The sequence below is a fragment of the Pararge aegeria genome, chromosome 18 (genome assembly GCF_905163445.1).
Source record: "Pararge aegeria chromosome 18, ilParAegt1.1, whole genome shotgun sequence".
In the NCBI taxonomy this organism is placed as follows: Eukaryota; Metazoa; Arthropoda; class Insecta; order Lepidoptera; family Nymphalidae; genus Pararge; species Pararge aegeria.
In genome coordinates, this window is record NC_053197.1 from 14,651,063 (window position 1) to 14,666,953 (window position 15,891).

General features: G+C 33.7%; 1 protein-coding gene across 5 annotated transcripts; it reads right to left on the bottom strand.

Annotated features, from left to right (window-relative positions):
• Positions 1-351: 351 nt before the first annotated feature.
• Positions 352-13,498, bottom strand: LOC120631470 (neprilysin-1-like). Of its 5 annotated transcripts, none has more exons than XM_039901075.1 (14): positions 13,404-13,498; positions 9,714-9,810; positions 9,004-9,098; positions 7,638-7,759; positions 7,020-7,191; positions 6,123-6,384; positions 5,599-5,905; positions 5,196-5,489; positions 4,519-4,716; positions 4,294-4,409; positions 3,678-3,745; positions 2,842-2,972; positions 2,225-2,389; positions 352-692 (listed from the first exon to the last, which is right to left on the bottom strand). In XM_039901075.1, exons 1-14 carry the CDS (start codon positions 13,453-13,455, stop codon positions 519-521), a joined length of 2,253 nt encoding a protein of 750 aa, XP_039757009.1. In that variant the 5' UTR covers positions 13,456-13,498; the 3' UTR covers positions 352-518. The 5 variants fall into 5 exon arrangements, with proteins under 5 accessions (XP_039757009.1, XP_039757008.1, XP_039757012.1 ...); XM_039901074.1 differs by having other exon boundaries at positions 7,008-7,191; XM_039901078.1 differs by lacking the exon at positions 13,404-13,498 and adding an exon at positions 13,078-13,086 and having other exon boundaries at positions 7,008-7,191.
• Positions 13,499-15,891: the final 2,393 nt, after the last annotated feature.

Sequence of the window (15,891 nt, forward strand, 5' to 3'; positions counted from 1 at the left end):
TTTTATTTGTCGATTTTTTGTTCAAATTAATTATAATTTTTTACTCTCAGATAAAGAAAATGTATTCTTTATAAATCATAAGCTGTATATACACATGCCTTTTACTCTATTACAACATATTAACTTACCCAATACTTATATACTATGTATATTGGTTCTTTTATAGTGTCTTTAATGAATAAAAGACCTCTAAGTCATTATTATATTTTATCGAAAGAATAAATATATTATTTATATCTTTGATTTCCAAACCACCAATGTATAAAAATATTACTAAAATAGGAACTACTATTCTCGATGAATTTATTTATGATATTGATGATATTATTTTATTGTCTGTCCTTTGTTTTCAATAAATGAATAAGTTAACATTATTTTTTATTACGTCTTACCTTACAACAATTTTTACGAAACATGTTTAATTTCATCTAAGAATTATGAGAAATTCTTTTTTAGTAATTTAGATCAACGAAAAGATAAATCTATAAAATAATGATTTCTTTCTTCCTCTATAATTTTTAAAATATAACACATCTCTGCCGAGGATTCATGGGGGATCCCGGGGGGCATCTCCACACCCTGGCGAAGTCTTCATTGTTTTGTAAAGCGCCCTGGGCTCTGAAATGTTGGGGAGAGTGTTCATCCGATAGCTCTGACTTCAGCGATTCCTTGGTTTGCACTCCACACCATAACTAAAGTGATTCAAAGAGAACACGATATTATTAGTATTCTAGTAATGAGAAAACAAAAACCAATACTAATTTGCGAAATTACAGATGCGAAAGTTTGTTTTTTTGTCCTTCTTTCGCGCCCTATCTTAGCAACTAATCTACTTAATTTTTTTTGGCATATAGTTAGTTGAAAGAATTGAGATTAACATAGAAAAATATCAAATTCCCCAGGGTGATTTACAGGATTCCCCGGACGTCTACTAAAGCCAACGAAAAGGACACGCCGTGGTGGTTTTTAGTTTGGGTAAATAACACATAATCCCTCTGTCCAACCCAAAAGGACAGAGGTAGCCATAAAGCTTTTCCAACAAAAAATAAAGGGTGATTTACAGGAACATCCTCTACAGAAATTTCACGTTCTATCAAAGCAACTAAACGACTCATTCACCGCGGGTAACACCACTGGGCGCAGCTAGTATATAAGTAAAGCAAGTAAGCGAGAGGTTGTAATATGACGGCCCTATCGTTGCATAGCAATCTTTTAAATTTTCCTGCCACATTTCGTAATTTTTCAACAGCATGCCAACCAGTCGTTTTCGGTCAAATCACATGGTTTGGCGACAGTTTTCCTTATCGCCATTTTGATATGGAGATTACTGGGTCGCAATCCGTTGACAGCTGTTAAGAGTCAGGCAACATGATGACTTACAATGAACATGAAGCATAATTTGCTATAATCCGCGAAAAGCAGGAGAATCTGTACAATGTAATTTATAATTTCTTCAATATTTATACTCCATCTCATACTTCAGAACTTCGGCAATGTACTCTACGAACGTTTCGCTTCGAATTGTAGAGTCTAAATCTCATCTTTTTGGTGTGGATTATAAAAATTGAAGAAACTATAAAGAGCACCGTTCATTTTCTTCTGCTTTTCGAGGAGTAGGTATAGCAAATTAAGCTTCGAGTTCCGCAAATTCTATCCAATAACAAGATGGAATTACCCTTTTATAACATTAAATCAATAATAAAAAGCAATATTTCGTAATATAGTGTTAATAGGTTTAGTTAATAATGAATAATGATTTAGTTAATAGTGAAGGTAAAAAGAATAATCAAAGGTGACTGACTGATTTATCAACGCATAGCTCTATCCACTTGACGAATCGGGCTGAAATATTGCACACAGATAGTTATTACAAATATTCCGCTAAGAAAGGATTTTTGTGAAAATAGAAATGAAAGTTTGTAAAATTCTTAACTTATCAATTTATTTTATAAGTTAATTCCATGAAACTTTGATTTTAGGTGTTCGATTAAAAATAAAGAAATATGTGTGTCACATATTTTAAAAATTCAAACTCCAAAGGCATCAAATAGAGGACAAAAGTTTGTATGAAAGTTTCTGATTTTTTAAGTAATTTACGTTCATATTTTTCTATTAGCAGCAAGACATTGTTTTAAACCTTTGTAGTTAAAATTTACCAAATGAAAAATTGAACTTAACGTGAGCGAAGCCGCGGGCAAAAGCTAGTATTTCTTAATGCTCTTACATTTCCATATGACAAAAAGAATAGCTGTTCGGAACTAAGGTGCTCGAATCCGGGTAGTTTGGGTTCTTCACCGTACTTATAAAGATGCTCCTTTAAGGCGCCGAAAGCTTCTCGAACACCACCGTTGTCTGCTATGTTTTCTCCCAGAGTTTTTTTACCATCAACCTGCAACACATTTTTATCATCATCATCATATCAACCCATTGCCAGTCCACTACAGGGCACGGGTCTGTTCCCACAATGAGAAGGGGCTGACCCAGTGCGGATTGGTGCACTCCACACACTTTTGTACTATAGAGGTTATAATATGTGTTTAATTTTGCCTAAACCTTTTGTAGATCTGATGAATGTGGTTGGAGATAGAGGACAGAACTCCTCAGCGGACAGCAGCATACACCTCATTTAAGGCTTAGCGATATTGAATACTTTAATTTAATCCGTACTGGGCCAGCGTGGTGGACTATGGCCTTAACAGGGGTTAAGGCCATTGTGCTCATTGTGGGAGCAGACCTATGTCCTGTAGTGGGCCTTTAATGGATGAATATTATGAAGTGATAAGTTAAGTAATTTTTGGTTGACACGAAATCTGTCTCGTGAGCGATTATAATAACACCTACGTGTTTATTTAGTTCAGGAACAAAGTATGACGAGTATTGATCGATAAAGCACTGAGTCAAGTTAACGAACGATGATATTGTGCCATTCGTCCACCAGGGTAGGAGATTACCGTCTTGGTCGAACTGGCGACCTAGGAATAAAAAAACAATATTAATCGAAATTTGTCTTCCGTGTCTTACCGAAGTCAGTTCACTTGTACATAAATCTCAAAACTAAACTAAATTGAAATGTACAAAATTAGTGCTATCCTTTTTCAGGGCATACAGTGTGATAGGGACAGCTCTACTTTTGGTTTTCCGATTTAATTTATAGGTTTTTGTATAACGGGATGAGCACCACAGCAAGCTTAGTACAAGATATCGAGGAGTCTGGAAATACTTGAGTAAAATTCATCTTATTTGCATTGCAATAAAGCTTACGATTGCCTACAATTCTTGATCTCGGTTTTTTGCGTTTGTAATAGAAAAATCAGAAGTACATGATTTACGTCTCTAATGCTAGTGAAATTAGGTCCATTTTACCTTAACGATATAGTTTGATATACGAAACAACTCCTTGATTGCAAGAGAGCAAATCTTGTACAGCCTTAGTACAAGATTTGCCAGCAAAACTCCAAATTAAGTAGAAATATTTGAAATTTTATAAAACAGTTCTAATTTTATATAAATATATTTGATGGTGGCTGAATTTATTTAATATATGAGATATCTACTATGAGAAATCTACGGGAGCAGGTATTAAAAACAGACTAAGCAAACTGAATAGCGAAGCGTGGCTGGGTTAATTTAGTACAATATATTACAATAAAGAAGCGAAAAAAAATCAGATCCATTACCAAAATTGTCGAATCCGTGAGTTATTTCATGGCCAAGAACTGTGCCCAGTGAACCATAGTTAAGGGATCTGTTGAAAATGAATAATTGAAGATTTAAGAATTTGAGATAAGCATAATATTATGTTATTGATAACAAAGATATAGGGAAATTAAAAGATATACATACTCGAGTCCTAAATCGTAGAAAGGATATTGCAACATCACTAAAGGCACAGCTGCGTCCAACATTCCAATCAACTTTTAAAGTACAAAGATAAATAAAACTAGTTATTTTGTAGTTTCCCTGTAATTTTACTACACATTTTACATTTTGACAGTCAAAAAGCTGCAGTAGATTGCTACAACTTACAAATTGTTAATTTCCATTCACTTACAACTTTTGAAATGCAACTTACTTATCGTATTTTCTTGAAATGTGTGGTAAGCGTTGACCTCAGTCGGGTCGGTAGCCCAGGTGAAATTATTACCAGTGCGAAAACTGTTGAGAGCATTTCTAATCTTCACTTGTATTATATTTATCAAATTTTGCAAATGTTTCTTTGTATCAACTTCGATCCCTTCGTAAAACTCCTCTAATTTTCCCGTTTCTAGAAGCCAATCAGGGAAACCTACTAACGTTTTCATTTGAATGATTTTTTGATAAGTCGCCAATTTTGTTTCGTCATCCATCCATTTTGTTTTTCCGACCAGCTGTGCTAGGGATTTTTTCATTTCAGTTAACATTACTTGGATCTGCAACATTAGATAACTTACTTACATTTAAAGAATCAACGTGTTTGTAATTTATCTCTACAGTAAAGGACAAAGATTTTTAGTAGTTTATTAATAAATATACTGTTACCTTTGGTTTTGTATTAGTTAGAAAATCAGGATTTGCAATTCCATACGATACTGCCATGCCGAGTAAATCATTGACCGCACTCGCACAATATAGACTACGTGGTGGCACTGTTAGGTCGTGCTGTCTTAGAGCGTCATAAGATCTTTGAAATAGTAGTCGTAACTCCGTTGTCGTATGAACTGCCATAACTTCTACAACCTTTATTGATTTAATCATTAAATGAGGCCCTGAGCGCGAAATTGGTGATATTCTCATGTTTTGGTTATGCATTTTAATCTGACAAAGATTTGCCTATGGATAATGTTAAAGACTAAAACGATGAAAACGACATATCTTTTAAGATTTTTAGATATTGCTGTATATTTAAGCGTTTCTTTCGTGATTTAACAATCAAAGTCAATATTAGTGTAAGTGGGCTAAAACAAATTTCACTGACGCTATTGTTCTTTTATTATGGTTAATCAATTTTGCGCACATGGCCTCAAATTAACATTGTCATTTTTATAATTTACTATAAAAAAGGTTAGCTTTTATATTATACATAATGCAAAAGGAATAACTTTTTGTAAAGAAATCTATAGCTCAGTGAATTAATTGTAAGCTACTATCATACAAAAAAATACTTAGCCGAATATCAGATTTTGCAATACAATTGAAAGTAATTGTTTTTTTCACACCTTTATCCAAATAAAGAGTTCAATAGTTACAGGTGCAGCCTTAGATAAATACGCAGCCATTAAAGACATGTATTTTAAATCAGGATCAGATATGAGAATCGTATCTTTTTCAAAATCTAGATCCACATTACTTATTTTGAATACACCTTCTAAATATCTTTTCCATATAGGAGCAGGAGTACCATTGTTACTGAGGACAATCATATTAGTATGAGCTTGGACTTCTTCTACTGTGTAATCTGGTACATCAAGATATTGATCGTCATCTATGCTAGTATCATTTGCAGCTTCTAGCTGAAAAATAACCTTTGATGTAAACTTTTAATTTGTGTACTATACATATTTAGTTAAAATATTGAGTAACAATATTTACTTAATAACATTAGAGCCAATTATTTTTTACCTCATACATATCCTCGCTCATTGTATAATATTCGTCCGCAGCAAGAAAAATATTTTGATCCAGTTCTAGCTCAGTTAAATTAAAATTCTTTGGAGCACTTTCTAATATAAAAAGTTTTATAATTTCTGCATAAAACAGTTTGTATATGTGTGCAGCTTTTTCTTCGTCATCTTTATCTTCTAAAGAATCGAATTTGGAATCACTTTGTTTTTTATTAGTTAGTATTCGTATATTTTTTTTATAATAATCTATTTTTCGTTTCAAAAAACTCTTTTGTCCAATATGTTGCTTTTTTTCGTTGTGCATGCTGAAATAATCGTATATACAGTGTATGTAAATCGTATATATAGTAAATACAGTGGAAAATGAGCAAAAGCAAATTTTGTTACAGTTTGGAAACCTTTTGAGACTCTTATCTTAAACATTCTAGACCAAGATTCATGACGCTTCATTGTACATTGTTGCAGAAAGCATACAAAATATTAGTTAAAATTTTATAAGTTTATTTTTCACGAATCAATTACCTTGGAAAAGGATTAGTCGTTTCTGGTGATCCCATAACCAGCCGATACACTGATGAGTTTCTCGGATCAGTGAATATGTCGAAACCAATCAAGATATCCATTCCCAATTGTGTCTTTACATTTATAACTGCTTCTAACCAGTCAAAGGAGTACGTTGAATAATCAAAACCTTCCGTTGCGTTAATGAACGTAGGGTATGGTGGTAAACCCAGAGATTTTAGTACTTTAAATATAGGCTTTAGGCTAAGTTTATCCAAGGTATCTGAAATGTGCATGAAAGTGAAATAAATATTCAAATTGAAAATTAAATTGAAAGTAAGGGAAAAAAGTAATGCTACCATTATGCAAGAAAACGAGGAGAACCAAAGAAGGGAAAGCTGTATTGGATGAAATAGGATATGCATGAAACAGTGAGATTACAAATACTAGTAACGAAAAGAAAATACAAAAAAAAGAACTTGGTAGTAAGTTCACGGCTAATAAAAGAGAGTGAACCCAGAAGACATGTTGTGGCCACCGTAAGGGTTAGACACGAAAGTATTAACATATCGATTAAATATTTATAATAAGTCAATTGTTGGAAGAAATGGAATAAGCATAAAGTACGAATTTAAGTTAATTATGGGCAATTATTATAAGAATAAAATGATAGAACTGTAATTACATATTTTAAATTCTTCGAGTGTCTGTATTTTTTGTACGGTCTAAACAATAATCTAAATATTTTAGTAAAGCAAGGTATTCAATTCGATGTTAGTAAATGAATTATAAGAATTATTTGTATCTAAAAATCATAATGACCACTTTAAGAATATGATCATACCAAATAAGTAAAATAAAGAGTGATTATTTGAATGTTTATTTTGAAATGAAAAAGATGATCACCAGTGTCCATACAAGCGGTGTATAGATCCTTGGCCTGCTGCACTGGACGTGGCTGATCGGTGATGTTCTTGGACAAGAAATCTCGAACTACTGCGTACACTTTGTTTTGCTTCTCTCTAAACCAGTCGTAGGAGCGGTACGCGTCTGGTCGAGGATGTTCGTCTGCCCAGTTCCCGCAGACATACTTATAAAAATCAAATATGATCGATGATATAATAACGGAGCATATTTTTATGAATGGCGAAAAATATATCATAATCATCTACAATAGTGCCTTAAATATTCCTATTTGAAAGTGCGTTTACAATTTAGCGGCTTTATCATACTTAGTAAACTCGTATTTGAATAAAAAAACTCCTCGACTTTAATGTACACAACACATCGATGGATCAGTTGTGTTCATTACAAATTACAATAAAACGGAAAACACTCAGAAAATTGGAGAACACTAAGAAGATAGCCTAAAAATAGAATGTCAAAGGAATGTGAGTTAGGTACATAAAAGTAGAGTGTTAAAAGATGGGAATTAGAAAGAACTTAAAGATAAATATCAGTAGGACCTCCTTTTAAGATGATTGCAATGAATCAGCTAAAGTTTATGAAAAAGTAAATATTAAAAATGAATGCTACCTGATAGAAGTCGTGGCATGGATTTGTGGTCGTGTCCATTGATAGTGCTAAGTTGGCTGCTGATCTTAAGCATTCTTTGGTATGGCATATTCGTATAGGTTTGTTGCGTTTTTGTTTTACATCTATAAAAAAAACGATGGAACAGTATTGAGATATCCAAATCATGAAAGTAAAGTGCAGTTAGTATTCACGATGTAGTGATAAAGAGTATCAGAGAAGAGATTTATGATGTTTATCGCTTGTTATTGAATTTAAATTAAAAATGAAATTACCAGGTCTGGTAGATGAAGAAACCCACACCCACATATTAAATGCTAAAATATTACATGCTTCAACGGTGAAAGAAAACATCGTAAGGAAACCTGCACGCCTGAGAGTTGTACATAATGTTCTCAAAGGTTTGTGGAGTCCACGAATCCGCACTGGGCCAGCGTGGTTGACTACGGCCTTAACCCCTTCATATTGGAGGAGGAGAATGAGAACGTGCCCTGTAGTGTTCAAATAGATATGATGCTTGCATCCTAGTACTTAGCTATCAACGTCTAACGATGATGACACGTAATGTGGTCTACTTTTGCACACGCTTCTTTTATTGTGTCTTGGGGTCCACTCTATATGCCAAGCGGCTTTTTATGACTAAAACATTTAACATAGGCGCTTAAATGTTTTAGTCGTAAGAAGCCGCCAGAAGCCATATAAGCTATATTATACAAATCCATACTTATATCCTCAGTACTCTGGGCTAGGCAATTGAAGCGACCTTAGCTTCTAAGCTCTGATTGAGTAATAAGCACCACCCGTCCTTGCTAGCTCATGTTGTCCTAATCCTAAGGTTGCCTGGCCCAGATCGCTACTGAGTGATAAGGCCGCATTTTTTATATTACCTTCCGGCTTTGTATTTAATTTTGTTCTTTAATTCTAGTTAATTTAATTAGTGGTCTACACATAAAGAGCTAAATAATAAGCAACTATGGCTGTACGGTGATATACCTTTGCCTTTTTCCTATAGGAAAGAATAAAGAAAAAAAATAACAAGCAACTTTTAGAGCTCATATATCTAGTCCCTATTTTTTTACTATAACACATTATTGGATTTGCTAATATACTCTTATAAAGCGCTAAAAATTTAGTTTGTGTAAATTTTATGCATAATTACGATACAATTTAAAGTAATTAAATTAAGGACAAGTAAATAAATATAATAATTGTTATAACATGGACAGGGTATTTCGATGAGTCATGTCATGTTAGTTATTCTGAACCTAAAATAAGGAATTTATCCTGTCCATGTATAATAATTTCTATGATTTTGATTGTTCGAGAAAAACTATTTAAATTAATCAATTATACTATAAATTGTACTCACATAACACAGTCATTGCTACTGCTAAACATAATAATAGTAGAATTAATATAAATAAGAATATTAACAAACATTTGTTCCTGTGTTTTCTTCGAAACCTAGAAGAGAAAATGAAATTTAATGATTTAAAATTTAATAATGTTTTGGAACAGTACCAAAATTGCGCTAAGTAAGCAACGGTGAAATAATAATTCTGTAACAAGATGGACGCATTTTGGATCTGAATTAACACAGAATTTAGTAATTTTTTTAGCACCATCCATAATGTTACGATTATAATAGTAGATTTTAAATAAATTTGATTAACAGCGTGAGGAAAACAACATGCTTGAGAGTTCTAGATTCTATAACTATAGATTCTATAGACTCTACTTTATAGATATATAGATTTATTATTTTTTTTTTACTTTATACTTTATAGATTTCAAAGGCTTGTGGTGTCCATCAAAATTAATTTATTTCGTTTGAAACGTCAAGTCAGTCTGTTTGTAGTGAATCTACCACCGGTTCGGAAAGCAGATTCCACTGAGAAGAGCCGGCAAGAAACTCAGCAGATTGCTATTTTCCTCCGAGCCATCGTAGTGGACAACAGCGTAAACCCTTCTCACTGAGAGGAGATCCGTGCCCTATCACTAGTGGGCCGGTAGTGGGTTGATAATTATGATGAAGATAAGAAACGAGGCCTGGTTTTTATTTAATAATTTATTACTGACCTAGCTGTTCTGGAGCCAACTGCTATCAAATACCCAGCTCCTCTCAAATCATTACCATTCTTCAGTGGTGGAGTAGCAGATTTCGCACTTGGAGCTCCTTGGAAAAAAGTGATATTATACAGATCCATACTAATCCTTACTAATATTATAAATGTGTGTTTGTTTGTCCTACTCTCGTGTCCTAACTTAGCAACCAATAAACTTGAGTTTTGGCCTAGAGTGAGTTGAAAACACGGAGATATTGTACTCTCCGTCTTTTCAAATTGTTCCCTTTTCAAATGTTTTTTTTTAATCCTAGAAAATATGCGAAAGTGGGTCCGCTTGTTTGGTGCATTGTTTATTATCTGTTTGGATACTTTGCACTCATCTTGATAAAATTTAGCACATATCTTTCTGGACAGGAATAGATTCTTGCGAATTTTATAAAATAGCATTTGCTGCACAGCTTCGCAGCTAAGCCGATCTAGGTTAAATTTTGTGTATAGATAATTGCAACCTTGTACTGGCATAAGCTACTTTTTAACCTGGCAATAAAAACGTTTCCTGCGGGTTTTGTAAAAAATCGGACGGATTAACTTAAACAGCAAATACAAATGATGTATCATTTGTATACTCCATAATAGTGGTTACTTGATATTTATTTTTAATAGCTTTTAAATATTGGGTAGACGCAGGCGTTACTTTGCGAAATTCCATGATATACAATGAACATAAAGCTTGATTTGCTATAGTCCTATATAGAAAATCAGGGGAATCTGTACGGTGTCATTTATAAAGTCTCGATTTTTGAATTTCCCCCAAACAGATTCTCCTGCTTTTTGCAAAGTGTTAAAAAATTTAGCTTTATTTAAAAAAAAATAAAGTATTATGAAATTAGTATTACTATTGTTCCTGAATCACAGAAATGTGGGACGCCATGAAATGGTATTCTTAAGATGAAAACTTTTTATCTACGTTTCTGACTACGATATATATTTGTGAATTTGAAGTAACTATGTTTTCTATTTCAGAAGTTATTAGTTTCTGACAGACAGACGAAAGGGTAAAGTGCAATTTCTATTTTTATTTCTTTATTTTCTTTTTTTTTTTTTTTGTCTAATTATTTTAGAGATCTTTTAGTTTTTTTTAAAACGAGATATATTCGGTTGAACTTCACAACATTGTTCCTGAATCACAGAAATGTGAGACGCCATGAAATGGTATTCTTAAGAAGAAAACTTTTTATCTACGTTTCTGACTACGATATATATTTGTGAATTTGAAGTAACTATGTTTTCTATTTCAGAAGTTATTAGTTTCTGACAGACAGACGAAAGGGTAAAGTGCAATTTCCTATAAGTAAGTTCAGCAAACTCGCTTTGGTCGGTCAACAAACTCCTTCAGTACATTGCCTAAAATACCTTATTAAAGAACAAAGCCTTTGTGGGAACTGTACAATGAATGTTGGTTCAGAGGAGTTTAGATTGTTATCATTTCGTAGCAAACTACGTTCTGGTACTAATAAATTAGCTGGTAGCTACAGTTTACTGACCTTTCGTTACATTTAATCGATTTATGCAAACTTTAGTTTGAAAACTATGATTTATTTCACTGAGTCTATGAAATATCGGTATTACCGCCTACGTGCTACGTGCACCCATAACGGCGAGTACTTTAGCTTCTAAACTAGCATAGCTGTGTGTGTGTAACTCTGGTTCTTCCAAGGATTTTGTCATATCAAGATACTACAAGCATTGCTCTGCATTGCTTGCTGAGATACTCTGACCTCCTTATGAAGCCCATAGTACGAAACTATAAAAATCGCTAACTTAGCGACCATGACAATGGTATAAGAAAATATATATACTAGCTGTTGCCCGCGACTTCGTCTGCGTTTGATTTTGTTTTTTGATGTGGCATTAAATTTAGTAGTAGATCTAAAAAAAAAAAATGTATTCAGTATCGCTAAGCCTTAAATGAGGGGTTTGCTGCTGACCGTTGAGGAGTTCTGTCCTCTATCTCCAACCACATTTTGGGCAAAATTAAACACATATTAAACAAACTCTATAGTACAAAAATAATTATTTAAATCGGTTATAATTTGTCGGAGTTATGGTGTTAATTCGTCATGGGATGAGTGCCCCTCTCCCAAAGGAACCGAGCTTAATGTCGGGATAAAAAGTAACCTATATTACTTCTAACACTTCCAAGAATATGTGTACCTACAAAGCTTCATGAGGATCGGTAAGTAGTTTTTGCGTGAAAGCGTAACAAACAAACTTACACACTTACTTACATTCATTTAAAATATTCTTAGGGATATATATACTAGGGCAATACACACATCGCCATCTAGCCCCAAAGTAAGCGTAGCCTGTGTTATGGGTGCTAAGAAGACTGGAATATTTTAATGAATAATATGCTTAAATACTTATAAACTACCAGACACAGAAAAAATATCATGTTCTTCACACAAACATTTTCCAGTTGTGAGAATCGAACCCACAGCCTTCGACTCAGAAAGCAGGGTCGCTGCCCACTGCGCCAATCGTTCTCTCTTATAGTAGAGAATGTTTTAGAGCAATAATAGAAGAAGCTCTCGTTGTCGCATTGGAGCAACGTGAAGTGTCCGAGGCCTAGGTCCTAAATCCCTCTACACAGACGTTTGAACCCAGCTATGGACAATAATAGTCAAATGAATGAACTCAGAAAGATAGATAGATCTTTATTTGCATAATCACGTTTACATAGATGCCATTTAAATATAAATAACGAAGTCACAGTATATTGCCATTAGCTGGCGTGCAAATAAATATACAAACCTTTGGTTGCAATTAGCACATAGAATCAATTTAAAAAACATGCAATTTTAATACAATAGCGGTAATAAACATAAGAGTAAAAAACAATTAAAAAAGGGCCAGGGCGCGTTTGGAACTCTCCTAGCTTTAATTTTTAGTAACTGCAGTTATCACCATCACCTAACATTAGTGGTAACATGTTAAATGTGTGAACGCTTCATAAGTGCCCGTGATAAGCCCTACAGGAATAAAACATTTTTAATTTGAATTCTAAATTTGGAAATGATGCAATGTAGTATACGGTACATCTTGGAATCCTACAAGAAACGGTGGGTACAACGAAGGCATCTGCAAGAGGTATGGTAGAAGTGCAGCTGACTCTGGATAAGCTGAAGTCGTACAGGAATACTTATTTTAGCTCTTGCGTACTCAAAATTACAGCTTGGACGGAGTTGCAAGGACGTGTTCCTTAGTGCGGAATTCTGGCCTTGTGCCATAGGCTATAGTGTTTTGGGGAAGCTAGACCGAAAATTCCTTCTAAGGATCACTTATAATTTACATATTTATGAATGGTTGTTACCTACCTACCTCTCTTCTTGAGCTATGCTTTACGCCTTTGGTTGCCTGGAAGAGATCGCTATGTAGCGATAAGGCCGCCAAATTGTATACTTTTCGTTTAATTTTTATTTACAATTTTTCTATATGTTTATGTTGTGTACAATAAAAGCGTATTCATTTATTCATTCATTCATTCATTCATTGTTATTTAAACAGTGCATTTGATGTGTTTTATAAATGGGCTTAGTTGCCTGAAGGAAATTAATAAATAAATAAATAATATTACAATGGAAATAATAAATTGGACTAATATTATTAAAAAAAAACAGAATATTTCAAAAATACAACTTACGTGTAACAGTTGGTCCCATTATATCACGTTCTTCACCCGACCACGCATTCATTTTGAATGGATTAATTTATAAAAAAAACTATTTCTAAACTTTATTTACACTTTATTTAATACGTAAAAAAACGTTTAAATATTTATGTATTTTCTGTCAAAGCTTCGTAATAATTGGCATAATCTTTTATCAGAATAAAAAATCATATTCATTTAAGTAACGCCTTTGGTTTAAATATATTCTCAGCGAGTAAAAACTCCATATTCGTGTTTAATGGAAATACCGAGCTCAGTGTGTTTAGTTTCAAGGCATTCAAGTCACTGAAAACCCGCTGCGGTTCGCTGAAGTGCTTGGTTTTTGAAGGATGACCATGAGTTTACAATAAAACAGATTTTCCTTCATCATCATGACCTCAATCGACTGACCTCTACTGTCGGGCATAAGATTTTTGTAGTTTCAGAATCCACGGCTTATTGTTTTCAGGGGTCAACTTCGGTAGGGGTCGACCAGCGCTGGTTTAACCACTGCGAGGTAGTATTCCAGCATCTTGGACCCCAGCGTCTTTGTTCACCGAGCTTTGCCTTAGTATTCTGCTATTGGGTGTTAAATAGCGTGACTAGTACCATCCTATGGACTTTCCGCTTAACGTTTAGGTTTCTAGTACGATGTCACGTGTCTACCGAAACGCACTAACTGATTATGGTCTTATTGAGAGGAGATTCGCGCCCTGTAACCAGGCGGTAATGGAGTGATAATAATTGCAATGTCGCGTAGAAACTTAGTACGGATATGCCTTAAATATAATCTGCAATATCTGCTAGCCTACTACTATCTTCAACAGCATTAATTTATTTAAAGCATGTTTATAAGCCAATTCTTAAGTTTTACTATTTCTAGTTTGATAACTTATTGTATTTTCAAAGTAATTTTGGCTGATCGTTAAACATATAAGCAAATTCTTTAGTTTTAGTTGTATAATATAAACGGGATTTAAAGTGCTGTCTTATTTGAGACTTGTCCTTGTTAAATTAATTTCATGGTCCCTGCCAAACAGAGTGAGTTCACAGGACAGTCTGATAAGCGACTCTGCACGCGATAGCTAGTGATGTGCCACTTTATCGATTCAACAAGCTACCTACTCAGATTTATTTTGTATTCATGCTAGTCGCATGCGATTCCTGTGTTTGTCATTGCATGTAACAAATAACAGATAATGCTACTGATAATGCTATGACCTAGTTTTGTAATCATACAGTTTAGCTCCTTTGTGCAGTGATCTGATGAAATCGAAACATTTTTTACATAGTGAAGGCCTAGCAACAAGAAAACAGGAACTTTAAATAATTTTCCACAACACTGATTTAGCACATCTTATATTCTACCAATTGTGCTCACAAAATATCGTCTAATGCTACGTCCGACCGCCTCTTCGTATAACAACCTCTCACCCTCAATAAAAAACTACCTCACAGATGTACCCTCAAAAAGTATCGTTGATTGATTATTTTATAACTAGTTTGTGTTTCAACATTTTAATTATTATTAATATAATTCACACGTATATTTGTAGGAATTTCGAATAAGAAAATAACAAATATTAGTGCAACAATTATCAAGATCAATTACAGCATATAACTCAATATCACAAATATAAGTAACTTTTAATGTGATTTATTTTTAACTTTTTCAGTCGCCAAGAAGCATTGCTATTTTTCGGTCCGAAGGTTGCCAGTCTAATTACAGCTGAATGGGGCTTAACACCAACGCCTCATGTTAATGGACACATGTAGATGGGCCATCTCCTTGTTCCATTACTTATAAATTAAATAAATTGTCACTGTCAAACCTCATAGCTAACTTCGGGTGTTGGTTTTTTGTGACGGTGTGCGCGGGCATCGTAAAAATTTACTCACATTATTTTTCCCTAACGCGCCAAAAGAAGTATAACTTCAAAAAGTAGTGCTGCCATTTCACGTTCATCTATTTGGAAAAGGATAGCACTATTTGAAGATCCGTTAATTTAGTTTGACTAGGAGATTTATATGTAAAATTTTATCTCATTTTATTACGAAAAGTTTAAGACGCTTAGCATCAATAGCTATTCAATACTTCTCTAAACTTCATTAGCTATTCAATACTTCTCCAAAAATCGATTAGTCGCTTGTATAGGTATGTATTACTTATTTATGGGAAACGTCCCGCTTGCGTTGTACTTTGTTGACACTGTATAACAAATGTCGTTTCCATTGAAAACGCGTCAATTATTGCTGGCAGTCGATTATTGAGGCCTATGAAAATTTTATTTAGTAGAAAAGTAGGACGATTTTGTTTAATAAATGAGAAGCACGTGGATATAATGAGGTTGAAGTACTGGTAAGTGAAATTGTATTATAACACAAGTACACGTACGAGGTTATGTGATTAATTTTTAGTTCATCATCGTCATATCTCCCACAATGAGACGGGAATAAACAAAACGAAAACTAAAAGAATTTA